Source organism: Cygnus olor, chromosome 15 (assembly GCF_009769625.2).
Source record: "Cygnus olor isolate bCygOlo1 chromosome 15, bCygOlo1.pri.v2, whole genome shotgun sequence".
NCBI lineage: Eukaryota > Metazoa > Chordata > Aves > Anseriformes > Anatidae > Cygnus > Cygnus olor.
In genome coordinates, this window is record NC_049183.1 from 10,349,832 (window position 1) to 10,367,628 (window position 17,797).

The window sequence follows — 17,797 nt, forward strand, 5'->3', positions numbered from 1 at the left end:
AAATCAACACAGGGAAACCAAAAGATGCCCTTAAAAGTGTAACAATTATTAATTTTATTTTCCAGTAAAATATTCACATAACATCAGAATGGAATGGTACAGATGAATTCAGACTGGTTTTTAATTAGTTTGCACATAAACATTTTTAAAATCTAAAAATTTTATGATCAGTTTACAGATTTTAGTAGAAATTTTGATTCTTACAAAGCAAGTATTGCTTTACTATTGTCATTATTCCAGTCAATAATATGACTAATAACTTCTCATGTTGAACAAGTGTCTGACATTGACATCTTCAATAAATCAGCCCTTTGCAGATCAATCCAAGAAGAAAATATTATTAAATTGTGTTGCACAAAGTTTCTTCACTTCTTCTGTAAAAAAAAAAAAATAATAATTTAGAAATCAGTATATTATACAGGAAGCTGTGCAAGAAAAGCCATGGCAAGCATCCAGTAGAGTATAATTTAATTCAAATAGAAAAAAGTAGGAGTTTCCTTGTAGAAATAATAAATTTTGTGTTCAGTAAGAGAAGGTTGAGTTAAATCCGAAGTCCCAGACTGTCTGAAAGATAAGTTGTATTGCTTAGTGGCTGAAGTGTAAGTGATTATTTGAGCTTGCCACTGGACCACGTGTCTTAAACTTCTACACTACAACAGCAGAAGACCTAGCTTCCACGCAAGGAAGTGTATTAGAACGCCTTTTCAGAGGAAGGAAGGATTACTGTAGCCTGTTACAATAGATCAAGTCAACAAAACTTTTGCTTCGTGCTACTTGGCAGACAATGCTTCACAGGTAGCAGGACGTTCTGAGTTTATAAGGCGCACTGTTTCTGTATGGCAAGTTTGATGCTAAAGGACAATTAGTGGTCATTGTGTAAGTCATGCAACCAGGTCCTCTTTCTAAAATTTAAGTTATTAGGTTTAGGTCATAGAAAAAATATTATTTCCTATCATCGAAATAAGAGCATTGCCTCTTTATTAAAACCGTGAAGCCCCAAATTGCTGCAAGTAATACTCAAACTGCCATTTCTCTTTAAAATCAATCTATTTAAAAGCTTAATGCATCTTAATGTTCATTTGCCCTCTCAGAGCAAATCAGTCTTCAAACAGTCTTAGAAACACCAATACTGGCAGAAGGATCATTGACAGGAGAGACATGATGTGTAAATAAGTTTTATGTCAGTGATCCATGGGTAGGTTACATCAGATGTAAATATTTTCATCTCTCACCTGTAATACACTTCATTAATTACTCCTAAACATCACAAAGTACTCCTCTATTACTTCAAAGAAGAATGACTCATTAATAATTTAAGAATGTTTGATGAATATTTATGTTGTTCTTTTTCATAGCTAATCGAGAAAGCAGACTAAAACCTGACACAAACTTACCTGGTCTATCATCGATCACTCCCTCTCTAGATTTTGCATGAGATGGATTTTATTACTTTCCATGGGCATACGATTCAGTAGTAACTGTATTTAAAAGTAATAAAAACCAATCCTTACCATTAACTTCAATCAGATTTGCATTTTTTTGATTCAAAATAACATACAGTTCTCGCTGGTCAGACTTTTTCCCAACTACCCAGTAATCACTCATTGCCTTCACAATAATTTCCTCATCTTCGTCAACTCTGAAAGAAGTTTCAAAAAGTAAAGAAGGTGGCAAGTTGATAGTCATCAATTTTTCAGTTGTACTAATTTATTAATAATAACATCATAAATTGTTGTGGAGTATCAAGAGATGCTAACAGAGTACTAACTTTAACATAATTCATCAATCCAAGACTTCATAAATAAGCTGCACAGAATGATTTACTCATCTGAAGGCACAATTCTTGCTTTGTCTGTTGGCCAAACACTCCTGCACTTCGAAGAAAACAGTGTCCATGAAGTTAAGGACATATTTCATAGCATGATGTTTTGCTACACTGTGACTAGGTAACAGAAGGTGGAGATAGTAGACTCTCACCCCGTATCAAGTTGTTAAACAGAACTCAACCAAACTGAATGACTAAGTCTATTATATAAGGCTGTCACTAACCTGGTACTTCCATAATATGATGAAACTCTGACTTAAAACTGAAAATGAAAAACTTATATAGAGTGGGACTATTGATAGTCCCTAGTAAGAGCTATGGGCATCACAATCATTCCACATTATCACATTTTTATGAGTTTTTGTAGTTCTAGGAAGGTCTCTCCAACCTTGATTTAGATAAGAGGATACCCTTTACAAAAAGCCAGTTATCTTTCCTACAAGCAGTACTGTAGTAACTGCAAGGCTTGTGTTTTATCCGTTGTCCAAACCCTAAAAGCAGCCAGCTATTAAACCCCAGCAGAGGGTTTAATGTAACAGGCAGAAGCAGGTTTCCCTGTCCTTTATGCTACTTATCGACATTAGATGGACTTAAGTGCAAAAGCACTTGGCTTCAGGCTCCTTCTAAGTTTATTATGGTTACTCTGAAGCTTCACATAGATTAGATATTTTCTTGGATAAAGAAAGGGCCAGGACCTCTAAATTATTTTTTAAAGGACAAGAAAAGTTTATATATGACATAATATTTTGTGCTGGTTAGAAGTAGTAAATATGACCCACATTACACAGTTCCTTAAGAGCTACGAAAGCCATCCATGAACAAAAAGGCACGAAAGCTTCACACATTTGAAAAATCTACTTGACAGAAGGGGTTACAGGCTATTTAATAGTTAAGCATTACCTAGAGAAGTCACTGTTGATGTCACCAAGAATCTTCATGAGGTCAGGATGTACAGATGCAAGTGATACACTGGGTGTTTTCCTCATGTGAATAGTACTCTTCTCTGCAAGGTTCATGTGATTGAAATAGATAAACTTAAACTGTGGCTCCTTCTCAGCCCTAGGAAGATTCAAAAAAAAAAAGTGACTTGCAAGTACTAACATGTTCTATAAGCACAAGACTCACAGAAAACATTTATTAACTAAGAAGTGTAAAACTTTACTGAAACATCATGAGGTTATTTTCACATTGCAGAGACCAAGTACATTAAGACTTGCAGCAAGATCAAACTTAATTTCAATACTTAAATAAAAATAATAAAAAAAAAAGAAAACCTCCAAGACCAGTTTTTCCTCTTAGGCTGCTAAGAAATAGACACGGTGGAGTCTAAGGGCCTGGTCCCACATCCCATCAGTATTTTATTCAGATCTTTCTAAAAACTATTTCTTCCTCCATCACAATTTTGTTTCCTTGCTGTGTCAGCTCAGTCTGCTTTGGATGGAGATGGGTCTTTAACGTGACTACTTAGGAATTTTTCACTCACATCTTTATTTGTTAAGTCAAAAGGAAAGACTCTTCCTTGATCCAGACAGTTAGTTTTTGATCATTTGTGTGGCCCAGGCAAGACTATTTTCAAACTCCTGCCTCAGTTATCCTCCTCCATTTCCTCTTTTATTAAGGTAATATAAAATCTGTCACTTAGAGCTGTAATTTTGGTTTAAGCACAACAAATTTCGCTGGTTGAAAACTGGCTACAGCAATTGGTACTTCAGGCTATGTATTATCAGAGTCAAGGAGCTACTGTGACGACACCAGTCACCCTTAGCAAACAACTAGATACCCTTTGTCTCTGTCACCCCAGTGCATTAGTGTCAAGAACTGTATCATGTTTTCAGGACACTGTGGCATTAAACTTTAAAAGAGATAAAGCAGCCAAACAAGTCCCAGATGACAGGGAAAAAAACACCAAGTTTAATGATTTAGTAGATTGGCACAATTTCAAGTGCATCCTACTCTGTACCCTGCAATTCTGTAATTTTGCATGCTACCACTATAAAAATTAAGTCTCACACCTATCTTTGATTTAATTCATTTTTTGTTGTTTATGTGACTGCCTTTCTTGGTTCCACAATTAACAGACTATCTACAAATAAGTCATTTTATATGGAGAATCAGCTATAGTTTTAAGATATTTTTTTCAAATTTTTCTAAAGCATTAGCATGCTTTTTCATTTTTTTTTTCCTTTGTTACCTTAGTTCTGCAAAATGGGAAAAATAATAAATCATTTTTTTCCTCGCCTATCATACGTGGCCACACCGAGAAGCAGTAATTCTGAATAAAAGTACTTAAGTTTAAAGCTTGCATTATAACTAACAAATATGTTACTCCAAAAAGAAAAACAAAAACCTGTTCAACATAAGTCATTCTAGTATCTAGAACTTCTTTTTCCTTGTAGCATCATTCCCATAAGATAAGGAGCCTAGCTTCAGCATCTTAGATAAAACTTTTGATATCCATCGAATATGTTGCCCGGACTTGTGGCTCCAAAGCAACAGCAAGAAAGTTGTCTTTCCTGTGCTCTCATACCTTTCTATTGGGTTAATGCAGCATGAAAGACAATTCTTGAATTGGACGGTTGGAGGAGGAACTGGAAAATGGGATAAGAGTTGAACACCTGCAGGAGTTAAATACAAAAAAAAAAACAACAGAAAAACACCACCCATCCTGCCCTACAGATGAGGCAGAAACTATGGACAAAGCAAGTGTTTCCCTGCCAGGAATTGGTAATTAAAGAGAGCACAAGAACTTGGGACCAAGGGAGTATCTCAACATAACGAAGGGAAGACTAGAACATCAGTCCCATGAAAAAGTCTTCACTCAGGCAGTCTACCTTCAGGTAGACTACACTGGATGCTTCTAGGTCTTTCCCCAGGAAGAACTGGGTTATTCAAAGCCCTCTCATCTGTTTATAGGCTACATCTTCCACTTGAAATAAGTGCCACAAAGAGCAGCCCATTATGCCCTGATGTGCAAGTACAGTACTTCTGCAAATGAAGAACACAAGAAAATAAAGCTGCTTGTGAAAGGTCACACTTGATTTCCATGCCCTTGTCTCAATCAACAACTTAAGCCCAGAGGTTTTACATCCATGCTGTTCTGATAAACACATGGTGTGCATTTGTAACAGATTTAAGAGTTACATACACTCTGTCCAAGCTGTAGATACATGTGTCTAAGGAAACAGGACAGAGCTAGCTGTGTCAGCATCTACTTGGTGTGAAGAAGAAAATTCTCTATTTTTAATGTTACAGAAAATATCAGTTTAGGAAAGCAGAAGTCAAAGGAAATCAACAAAGAAAGGAGGTGGGCACAAAGCCAGTGATATTTTAAGAAACTCAAAAGTTCTAGTTGCCCAAAGGCTATTTGTGAACATTAAGAGATCCTGTTTTGATCAAGAAAAGTTGCAAAATACAAACTGAAAGTTTTGCAGGAACGGTTATTTCTGTTTCAACATGGCAAGGATGGACAGAAACTACCAGTTCAGTCTGCATTTTTACCATCTTGTATGTATTTCTGGAAGCACAGTAATCCATAGAACTGTGCATCTCCATAGATCAAGCTCAAGTTCACATATGAAAAATCAAAACCCAGAAGTTCCACCTGCTGTATCTGAAGTCTGTTGACATCTTCGGGGTGAGGCGGGAGAATCTTGATCAATAAATGAGATTTATTATCTTAATATTTACATGATTCTTCTGCAGCAGTTATGCACATAGAAGAAAAAGGCTTCAGCCACACGATAAACATTCATTGCAAAATTAATAACATGTATGTCATTATTTCAAGGAGACCTGAATATGCAACAACAGGAACTTTATAAAGGCTTAAGATGCAGAAAGGTAGAAAAACGTCCTAAGATATACAATTAACTCAATGCTTTTCAAAATTTGGGAATCATTATTACCACTATATAAGCAGTACATTAAAGCTAATTTTTAACCAACTAAAGCAGGACTGCAACAGAAACATGGTACAAACCCTGATATTCTCTTGTTGATGTTGTATTGTTCACATATGTCTGATGCTAACACAGTAAGTTGAGGCCCAACAATGCTGTCCAGTTTACGGCAAAACTCCAGTGTAGGCGGAATTGAAGCTACATGGCATGTAAAGAAAGGGGAGAGATGAGATTCCCTTCCCACAGTAGAAGGTACAGTTTCTGTAGTTGCTTTCTTTAAACATCCTTGAGAGTCCCGGGACAAACTTCTCAGTTATACCTGTGCACTTTCCAAATCATCCATAAGGTTAACTTTAAGCATATTTAGTCATTTTATTGTGTAAACTGAATTACCTATACCACTGGAACAAAATCAAAAGACTGACAAAAAGCACTCATGAAGAAGTGTCTCAAATAAGAAATTAACTTGAATATTTTCAAAAATAAAACAAGTTGTATGCATTTTGTACTAACTGTGTCTCACTGAAGAAGTGATACTAGTAGGTACTTACCATCAATCATAAAGCAGACAGCTGCACTCATGGCCTGGAACAAAAAGTTAAAGCAAAAAAACATTTACAACAGGTTACCTCAACTACCTCAAAGTCATTTGACAATAACTCAGTGAAGTCACACATAGGTAAACCAGTTAAATAATAATAATAAATAATCACCTAGTTTAAAGGTGATTATCCTTACCCCTTTAATAGAACAATCTCTTTGCAATCTACCATAACATGGGATAGTTAGGATTTTAAAATTCAGCCCAGTTTAGAGTGTTTAAGTTGTAGGGGAAATGTAAAATTTGCTACTAAGTGCATCTTTATGCAAGGACATATGTCTGCAAGGAATTGCATTTCATTACAAAAAATACTATTTTTTTCTCCCCACAGATTAATGCAATATAAAGCCAGGTAAGAAATCATGTAAACTTACTACGGCTGACATTTTGTTTTGATAAGACTTTTTTGTTTTGGGGAGGGTATACGAGAGAGGAAGAAGTAGATTCAGGTTTTTAAATCTACTGCTACAAATTCCACAGTTTTCTGTCTCTTTGCTCTAACCTGGTCCTATCAATGCATCTCTTTATGCAGTTCACAAATATTTCACATCACTGGCTTCTCGTTGTATATAGGTTCCTAATTCTGAGGAATAACTGCAGAGAAAAATGTAATACCTTATAAACAATTAAATGAAGCTCTTCATAAGTGTCATCAGTGTTAACAAATATTTTGGGGAATCGGCATTTTGCTTCTGGATCATTAAGATTTAAGGGTCCAGTGAGAAACCTATAAAATAATTTAACAGGTCAGATGTGATGAATTCTTGTATTTCAGTTTTTCCTATTTAACAGATGTTTTTGAAACTAGCAATTACTTGCATGCATGAATGGATTTGCATACAGTAAATTTTCAGCTATCCAGATAGGCACAGAACCCTTTCGTTTATATATTATCTCAGCACTCTTATTGTCAAAGTATTACTTACATATATGTTCCAGCTACAGAAACAGGATCAGAAAAGCAGAGTAAAAAATGATAAGGAAGTAAACTGCACAGACTGTCAGGTGAACAACAGCCAAAACTCCTTCCACATCCAAGTTGTGACTTTTAAAAAAAAAAACAACTTTTTTTGTTGCTACTGGGAAGGCATTCATCCTCCACTTTTCCAACAGTATATTCAGATTAGTTTTACGTAGAACAGTGATGTATTAGAAGCACTTAACTTTGAGGGGAAAAGCAGGAAACACGTGCCACTGCTTCTGTCACAACACAATACTCTAAATCAGGCAAAGGGAATTATAGTGGTTAAAGAAAGATGGCTGAACCCACAATTATTCAAAATGTTGCACAGCTGCTTAAGTGCAGAATTCCCCCCTCTGACATACTGAGTACAGAGGAAAACAAATCACTAGATACATGCACCTTTGTCTGAAGTGCCTGACTGAAAAGAAGTGTCTGGAGCACTGCCAAAACTTTTCATGCAGTGCATTAAGAACAGCAGGGAAGAAAAGGCTTAATTACTGTTTCTGCATATTTATTTTCCTTAGAGGTCAAGTTTTACATTATACTGACTACTGTGTGACCCTGTGGAATGGACTACATGTGGAACATGTACCCAAAAATAAATTCACTCCTCTCTAACGTTTTGCCCTTGAGGGAAGGAGGAGTAGACGGTGACAGTTATTAAGAGCTACCTTCCATAATGTTGTAGATTTCCTGGCATTTCAGCACGTATTGGAGAATCTCTTCCTGCTAACTGAAGCAAAAAAGAACACAAGAAAAAAACACCTTAGAGGTATTTTCTGTTACTCTTTTGTAGGCTGTCTTTATATCATGTTATATATAAACCACTGCAGAAAATAACGCTCATGAAGATATATACTCTTTGTGTAACGTGATAGAGACAAAGCTAAAGAGATGCTGACAGAACAGAACATTCTGATTTTGCGTTTATTACTTTGGAGCTTTGCTGGGGGTGGGGAAAAGGATAACTAACTCCATGTGGTCTTAAAGAACTCCACGTTCTGTTTAGCCATTAGGCTGATGCGATTTGTTTGCTATACTGAGTATGGTCAGCACTATGAAGTAGGGAAGTATCTTTGTTATGCAGGTATGAAACACATCTGAATGAATTCTTCAAAGTGACATACAGGGAAGGCAGGTCTGTTCACCCTATCTGCTGCGGTCAAGTCCTACATTAGCAACACACACATTAGCTGAGCCCTCACTTTTAATTTGCTGTGCCAAAGCACAGCCTGTACTTCAAATTAGGAGGCTGTGCCACACGCTATCTACTACCTGTAGTTATTTACATCAGCCACTTAAGCTCACACAAAAAATCCTCACTGAAGTAACAGTTCTGTGTTTACATGATTTTTCTTCTTAGAAGACGTTCTGCACTATTCTCCCTGTTTTGTTGCTAGTTATAGTGAGAATCAACTCAAACTGTTAGCACCGCAAATGTTACCTATGTTGCCATAGTCATCTCTGGGAATGAGATCCCTTGCTATTTTTATCATCAAAATTCATATCCTAAGGTGGAAAAGCTCAAATCAAACCTAGGGTTTCCCCTTTTGTTTGTGAACATCACGTAGCAGCTAATTAAATAGCTACAAATACATTTTTAAATTCAGGGAACAATAAGCTTTCCCCTCTCCAGCTTCATATGCTAATCCATGGAAGACTGAAACAAACACCCTAAATCAAATGTCTTCTTTTTGTAAAGCTCACTAAAAGCTATAGAAGCTCACTTGATTCAGTTACAGGAGAAGAAAAAGTCCTGTCAATAAGGCTCGATGACTTCTGAAATTCACCTCAAGCAGTGTGAAAGTTCTATTCATCAAGCACTGAGCTGCTAGACAAAGACTCAGAGGCCAATTACTAGGTATTTGTGCAGCTTAAGGAGTTTCTACAATGTTGTATATCAAAATTGGTGTATTTGAGCAACACTTTATTAACTGGAAAACTACACACAATTTACTCAATTACTTTAAAAGCTTCCACGACTTCGATCACTAACATTGCACATCTTTAATAGACCCAAATGCATACATTTTTAAAAAATTTTGTTTTAAAATAACACTTCCATTAAAATGCTCTTTTCCCTTTATAACGGAAGTATATTGGAAGAGCAGCAAGCTTATTTTGATCCCACTGTCCACTACTCATAAAAGATTCAGCTTTATCCAGCTCTGCCTCAAACACTGTAGGCTTTTGCGAAGGTTACAGTTAAGAACATGCAGAGCATTCACTTTTAAGCTTGAGCAGGTCTCCACTGGTACTATAAGGAGTCATCAGGTATCAACATTTAGGAAATTCCCTATCAGCAACCCTTATTCAAATTATCAGCGGAATTCATACTGTAAGTGATAGGTACAAACATTACTGAGTTTAGTAGAATGCCCCCAAAGCAATAAATCTTAGGCATTCCTAAACTGAATTTTAAGGTGGGTAGGGGAAAAGAGATGCTTCTCTTTGGTATTTTAGGCTTTAGCATTACAAAATAGACAGAAGGAAAAAGAACAAACACTCCCACTATGATACCTCAGGCTCCATGTGTCTTGGAAACAGAGATGTTGTGAGATATTTGTACAAAATTCTCATGTCATCTTGTTCCAGTCCACTCCTAGAACATCAAGTAGAGATAAAAATGCAAGTGCTGTTTGTCTTGCAGTGCTCAAGTCACACATTTTCCCCCAACCACAACCCAGGCAGCAAAGCACGCATAAAACTAGGGTAGCAACATTTCAGCGTCTCAGTAGATTCAGTCCCAGAATATTCATTTTTAATAAGATGTGGTTTGTATTTAGGAAACAAACTAACATCCAAGTTTGCTGTAAAATAGAAGTCATATCTCCTGCTACTAACTCATATTTGATGTCATAATTACATAGTATAAGTACAAAGTAGTGGGATTTTTTTAAAAATTATTTCAAAAAAAAAAAAAACAACACAAGATTTCTCATCTGAAACACAGTGCAATTCTCTTATGATTTCCTCACACCCTTTAAAAAATAAAATGTTTAGCTGCAAATGAAGCAGTATGCCCTGAACAACTGTGTCATGTCAGTAAATACCCCCTAGATTAGCTGAAAAGTTAAGTTAGCATTGATTTTGCAAACTTAAATACTTGTCTTTGTTAAAAAAAATAAAAATGCTTCCCCCCAATATTTTTCACAATGAGGGCTGGGACATATTAAAGAATAATTAAATATCAAACATGCTTTTTCAAGGCTTATTACTTTAAGTTGCCCCTGCAAAACTAAATACAGATCTATAAATCGGGACTTTTTCTTCGTTTGCTCTGGAAGGTTAATAAAAGGCTCACATTCCTTCCCCAATAACTTTTGAATCTACTTGCCATATTACTACCTAGTTTAAGAGCAGAAATGATAGCTCAAAACTTCCAGACACTTCACCTTAAGCAGTTTAGTAGGAACAAGACTCACATAGAAGTCCAATATTTGGTAGAACTGGAAAGACCTAAAATTATTGCAGGCATGGAGAGATTCATTGATTTTAGGAGACATAAAATAGAACTACAAGAACAGGCTTATAGCTGCTCCTTAGGGCTACTTGGAAATAATAATTTGGTACAGCTTAGAAATTTTTAAAGCCAAAGATCAAAGACTTTCTTCCACATCACTCTTCCTAGCATTCTGTTTTTGTATTTTCATGCACCTTGTCCACTGATTCAGCTTTGCTATTATGGCACTTATTTATAGGATGATAATTTAAAAACACATAAAAGAAATTATCTTAGTACCTACCAGATAAGCTGATCATTGGTAGAGAAATGCAGTATATTTGACTATGTTCAAGCTTTCTTCCATCCTATTAATAAATGACTGAATTTTCAAGTAAGTCATTTTATCGAGTGGAAAGAAGCTGATTCCACAAAATACGTCCAGCAGATCGCAAGATTGTAAGTGCAGTGTCTGCAAGTACTAAGAGGATAATGACAGTTGTTTTTAGAATTCAGAAAATTTCCAATGTGTACATTTAAATGACAAATTTGAGTCTTATTCCCTGTAATCCAGACTAACGATCCAAAAATGCCCTATAGTCCTGTTTGCCTGAAGTACTCCTTAATGTATAAATGTGATCCGGATGTCAATTTACTACTATTTAATCAGGGACAACAGCTTTTAAGGCTAGCTCAAGATCCTTGGAGAGGACAAGAACGCAAAGCCCATCATACTACTATTTAATTTCAGAAGTAACTCTGTAGAAATATTAGATCATAGAATCACAGAATAATTCTATAAAATATTTTCACTGAAATTTTAGATAAATACATTAGCTTGCAATGTGCAAAAGAAAAATTTTATTATTCTCTTTCCTGATAGATCGTAAGCTTTACCAATAGATTTTAAACACACTATCAGACACCCTGGTCTGTGAACGATGAGTTATCCAGTGGCTCCCTCTACAGTCATTTCACATTACCAAAAGCCAAGCAATAAAATAAGCCCCATTTTTGAACTTCACTACTCAGGACTGCATACATTACCACCGTACTAGACTAGTAGGAAACAGTCAACAAAAATTAGTTTCATACACACAAAACAGCATAGCTAAAGCAAGTTGTTATCAAGTCATTACAAAAATCTTTGTCTACCTAGTAAAAAAAAAAATCTGCATTCAACCAAGCACATACATACATATTGAACTGCTCAGATCAATCTTCAGCTTTGCAGAATAATTTTATTAGCTTAAAAATTAGAGCTTGTTCTCATTCCATTTAGAAATGCGTATTCTTGTTCACATTTACATATTCCATGGTAGCTACAGACAGTATGACAGGTCTCTGTCACAGTTTATAATCTAAGTCTCATTTCCTTTCACAGTTTCAATGCAGACCAAGCCTGCCATCAGCACGTAACCAATTCATTCAATAGGGTTACAATACAGTAATTTGCATGACCAAACTTTCTAAGCATTTCTAATTCCCCAGCAAAAAAGAGAAACAACTTTTCCTTGGATTTGTTTGTTATACTAATCTCAGTGACTACTGTTTTATCTTCACTAGGAGCTTGAAAGGAAAACTAATGTTTTAAAGATTATTTATTACTTCCCTTTCTGCCATGCTGTATTTGAATGCAGTCTAGGCAAAAGTATACACCAGCAAATCAAACAAGTACTCCTTGTGCCAACAGGGTTCATTCTGGGGCCTATGACAGCCTTACAAGAAACAAACATGCAAACAGAAAAACCCAAAACTAAGGAAAACAAAACAAAAAACAAAAAAGAAGCCTATCCTAAAATCAGTTTGAATTGTACTTTTTTTTTTTTACACTTTTTTCTTAAAAGTTGCTAAGAGAACAATTTTAAACATCAGTATACAGTGTCTACACTCTATCATTATCAGAGATATCAATATTCAAATCTCTACAAGAGAACTAACTGCTGACAGTAACCCTCCATTTCCTTCCATGCAAATGAGAAGAATGGGGGCAGACAGACACTTGGCTGCTATCTTCTGAAGTCAGCTCGATTAAACTTTTAATGTAGGAACTCAAACTTTTGCTAGATGTGACTACTTTACATGAAAGTTAAATGAAAATATTTGATTGACTTCCTGCTCAGAAATAGGTTTTGCTTTCCATCCTTTTACTAAAGCATTTGCTGTTCAAAATTGAAGTTAAATACTGAAGACAAGTTATAAACAAGGTTTATTTCCTGAAACCTTATCAGGCATGACTATTGATCCCACACAGGAAAAAAAATACAGTTAAAAGTCACAACTACCAGTTACTTCATTGTGCTATGGAACTTCAATGTCTGTGCATGGAGGTTGTGGAAACTCCAACCCTGGATACTTTCAAGAGTCAACCAGCCAAAGCCACATGCAATCTAATTTGAATTCAATGTTACCCTACTTCGAGCAGGTGGTTGAACTAGATAGCCTCTCCAGGTTCTTTCCAACTTGAATCATTCTTTAACAGTTTCTCGAATAGGTCTGCACAAATGATTATCCCACTAACCAATTCAAACGTTAATGCAGAATTTCCAAAGAATGAACATGATTCCATCAGAAAAAAATATTCAATAGCTAAACTCTTCTATCAAGCTATAACCCTGTTTGTGGTTCAACTCCTTTAAAGAATCTACCATGTTAGTAGGAAGCAGGAAGTATTTGGAAAGAACAAGTAACGAGGCTTTTTGTATTGTTGCTACATCTTTTCCACCGCTCCTGTTTTAGAGTTACACTGAAGCCACGTGGAGATTTTACTTTTTATTTCCAATGTAGAATCACACTGTATGTGCCTGAAAAATAAAGTCTTACCCGATGGAAGAACTTCTCTAGTCTTTCCTTTAGAACTTTTACACCTCCATCTTCCATGGCTTTCACAAATGTGCCATTGAAAAGCTAGTGGTTAAAAGAAGTCAGTCAGATAATTGTGTAGTTACATTAATTTCACGTAATTCAAATATGAATATAGCTAGATTACAATACAGCTTCTGTTCCTCAGTACTACAGCTCTGCATAGATCTAAATTTACCCCTCCCTTATTGAAAGATCCTCTCTCAGATTTGCAGACTCCAGGTATACATGGCAGCATGGTCAGAATTAGAGAAGGAAAATAAATTCTCCATTAGTAGAGAAGTTATTTATCTGTGTTGCTTAAACATCTTAATTCCTTATTTTCTAAAAGACATTTTAATGGCCTTTATTCAGTATTGTTTCTCCAACAGATAATATAAACATCAAAAGCAAGTGCTTAGTGTCAGAACTGTCCACAAAAGAAGAAGTCTGGACTTCACGGAAATTAGAAGGCTCTTATTTTTACTGTAAGCTAATGAACTAACACTGGCAACTGCAACAGCTTTATTTTTTCTCTTCCATCACCACTATTACAGCTTCAGGAATAGTTATTAAGAGTTATTACTGCAGCCAACAGCAATGAGAAGCATCTCAAAGCAATGATGAGCTTGCACATCCAAATGGTACCATAAGGATCTCTTTCTCTGCCCAGAAGTAGAGCCTCTGTATTTCTGTATTATTAACTCTACCTTGTACATGCTGTAGCACTGCTGCAGGACCGAACTATAGACCTTATCCTGCAGAAAAAGAGCAAGGCATTAGTATAAGTAGAGGCAGTATTTCAAATATTTTGGCTGAGCTACATGTAACGAACACTCAAAGAGCAGCCACGTGCACAAATTAGAGAAGTTGGTCTCTGAGAAGTTAAATAGCATTTTCAGTCAACATCTAGAGATTTCTTCATACATATAAGGTACTATTTCAAAGGGAGTCCTTCACCCCCCCTTAAATTTAATACCAAATGTTATTAACTCAAGCACAAGGTATCAGTTACAAATTGTGTATTTCCTAAGGCCAGTGGTCAATTTAAAATGAACTTATTTCTGACCATTATTCTCTTCTTCACATTCAAAGGTTAAAGAAGGTGGGACATCATAGCAAGTTGTTACTGGACTACAATCTTAATGAAAAAAAAGACTTTTATTGTTTGACGAAATAGAGTGACAACACCAATATTTTTCACAGGACTAAATAAGGAACAGCATTAGTATGCATACTGTGATGAACAGAGGCAGCATAAACAACCACCTCTTTAAACATTATTCCAGCTGACCAAATACCTTTCCTGCATACAATTAAACTGGCGTAAAGATACTGCAGTCTGGACAAGAAATCCCATGATAGGTTTGAGCTGTTTGGCTTTCCAACTTATTAGTAAAGATTACTGGTAGTCTTAAAGTTGTGGAACATGTACTTAAACCTAATAAAGCTACATTTCAGAATCATACAGGAAACCTATTAAATAAACAGATCGTGAGAAATATTTGTCTATTCCAAGAAAAAAAAGACTCACAGCTGTGTATTTCACTGATGTTTATTAGGTGATCTTGAACTGCCATTTGGATAACTTCCTATCTTGCTGTCTTCTCTAAACTGTATTGAAAACTACTTTGTTTTTTTTCCGTTTATGGCTATATGCATATTTTAAGTCAATTTGGCAGCAGTTCAAGAAGAATCAAACTAAGGTATTTCTGGTGTTACTCTTAAAATGCAATATAACTTATTTAAAAAGGGGGAGAGGGGAGAGTTCAGTATTACCAGTAATTCTTCTTCCTGATATTCATAGACTGGTTTTCCATCTTTATGTTTTTCTATTATGGGGTTTCGTACAACCTAGAAGGTGGAACAGGCTGGCATTAGACAATGCAGAATGCATTGAGAACATTCTGATATGATGTTTTAGAAATATGCATATCATATGCATAAGTACCATGACCATCCAGAAATTCTCTTCAGGTTCATGGAAAAATTGTCTATTCTTCTGTGTATGTAGGGATTTTGCAGGTTTTGTTGGACTAAAGGTCCTAGAAAGAAAACATTTATGTAGATATAGATATTTACATACACACACAAAAAGAAAACATATATGATTGGGAAATTTTAAGCATTTTGTCTGTGCTAATACAATGAGTCATGCGGTCAGACTTTATACCTTGTGAACTGTACTATAGCTTCACACAGTCCCACATTTCTAATTTTTTCATTCTTTTCTACTTCATTTGGGTGATAGAAGAGAATCTTCTTTTCTTCCTAAAATTTAAAAGAATCAAAGCAAAATGCATTTTAACAGAATCAAAGTTAAAGAATACTCAGATCATGTTCTGATTGTTTTTAAACTTCAATCACAGTCTTTTAGGCAGAATTTTATCTTGTACCTAAATAGGCTTCTGTAATAATGGCTAAAAGTCATATTTAAGCATACTTAAGCAGTCATCCCAAGACATTTCAAATGGTTTATATTTCCAAGGCTACTGAAATAACAGGCCATAACCACTTCACAGCTACTTCAAAGCAAGGATAGCTTCAAAGCCAGATCAAAGCATGGCTAGCTTGAAAGCTAGCTCGGATTGCTCAGGGCCCTGTCCAGTCAAGTTCTGAGTATCTCCAAGGCTGAAGATTGCACAGACTTTCTGGGCCCTGTTCTGGTGTTTGACCACTTCAACATGAAGAAATTATTTTATCTCATCAGAATTTCCCTTGCTGCAATGTCTTCCATTGCTTCTTATCCTTTCACTGTGCATCTTCATGAAGAACCTGGCTCTGTTCTCTCTATAATGGCCCCTCAGGCAGGTGAAGACAGCCACAAGACCCCCTTCCAACACGTTCTGCTTTTCAGGCTGCACACACCCAGTTCTCTAAGGGTTTCCTGACACATCAGGTACTGCAGCCTCCTGACCAACAGGGGCTCTCCACTAGACCTGCTTCAGTCTGTCAGTGTTTTTCCTACCTGGGAAGCCTCATGGGACCACACTGCCCACAAAGAGAGGGAAGCAACCACTTCTCTTGACCTTCTAATACACTCTCACTCACATAGCCTGGGATGCTGTTGGTTTTCACTACCACAAGGGCACACTGCTGATTCATGTACAACCTGTTGTTCACTAGGACTCCCTGGTCCTGTTCTGCAAAGCTGCTTTCTAACCAGCCAGCCCATGCTGCGTGAGATTGTTTCGTCCCACATGCAGGGCTTTGCATTTGTTTTTGTTGAACTTTGCGAGGTCTCTGGTAGCTGTTTCCCCAGCTCACTGAGGGTCACTCCAAGCAGCAGCCCTGCCCTCCAGCACATCAACAGCTTCCCCCCAGCTTCAAGCCATCCACGGACTCATTGAGGGTGCAGTCAGCCCCGTCAGTCACTAATAAGTAAGTATAGGCACAGCCCTGTGCAAAAGCACTACTAAAACTACAGGCTATCACACAAATCGTACAATATGTTATTATCTAAAAATACGGATTCTGGCTTATTGAAATCAAAAATCACAGTGGCATGAGCACTGTGATGCTAGTGCTAACTAGCAATAGCTTAGATTTAGCTAAATTAATGACTGAGGTTTTTTACCAGATTATAGCGATTGAAAAAGGTATTTTAGAAGAAGTTACCACATCAGTAAAACACAGTACTTAACAGACCACCTGCAATATTTTACATGCTACCACTGACAACACCTTGGTTACTGCTTTGCCTGAAGCAGGACACGGCCAGAGGAAGGCGGCTGCAGGAGCCAGGGGAAGCGGTAATCCCGCGGTCCCCAGGGCCTCAGAGAGGGGCAGCCGAGCCCCGACAGCCGCCCCAGGGCCGGGACAGCACCGTAGGGCCCCCAAACCCTTCTCGCCCCGCTGCCCCGAGCCGCGGCGTCCCTCCCTCCGGTACCTCTCCCTCTTTGGGCCCCAGCTTGGGGTTGTAGATGAAGAAACTGAGCAGGGTCGGAGCGAGCTGCTTCTCCTGGGCGGCTCCCCCCGCCGCCGCCGTCGCCATACCGAGCTGGAAGCGAGCGCGCCTGGGGCCAGCCGCCGCCGCCACACACCATCAGGGAGCAGCCCAGGGCCCTCCGCCGGCACCGGCACCAGCCCCACACCGCTTCCGCCTTCTCCCCCGCCCCGGAACAGCACGGCACGGCGCGGGAAGTGCTCCCGTGCCCGGCGGGACACGGCGCTCCCCAGCGCCACCGCCGGCGGGGAGAGAGAGAGGTGGCCGTCGCCGGGCAGC

The 17,797-nt window shown here is 37.4% G+C and overlaps 1 protein-coding gene across 1 annotated transcript; it reads right to left on the reverse strand.

Annotated features, from left to right (window-relative positions):
* Nucleotides 1–25: 25 nt before the first annotated feature.
* Nucleotides 26–17,696, reverse strand: CCZ1 (CCZ1 homolog, vacuolar protein trafficking and biogenesis associated). Its single transcript, XM_040574529.1, is given in 16 exon segments — nt 26–374; nt 1,512–1,639; nt 2,726–2,884; nt 5,805–5,922; nt 6,276–6,309; nt 6,941–7,052; nt 7,961–8,022; nt 9,810–9,891; nt 11,036–11,052; nt 11,054–11,212; nt 13,555–13,638; nt 14,283–14,330; nt 15,352–15,426; nt 15,524–15,617; nt 15,746–15,843; nt 17,462–17,696. Coding segments are annotated over 16 exon segments (1,431 nt in total). The 5' UTR covers nt 17,567–17,696; the 3' UTR covers nt 26–318.
* Nucleotides 17,697–17,797: the final 101 nt, after the last annotated feature.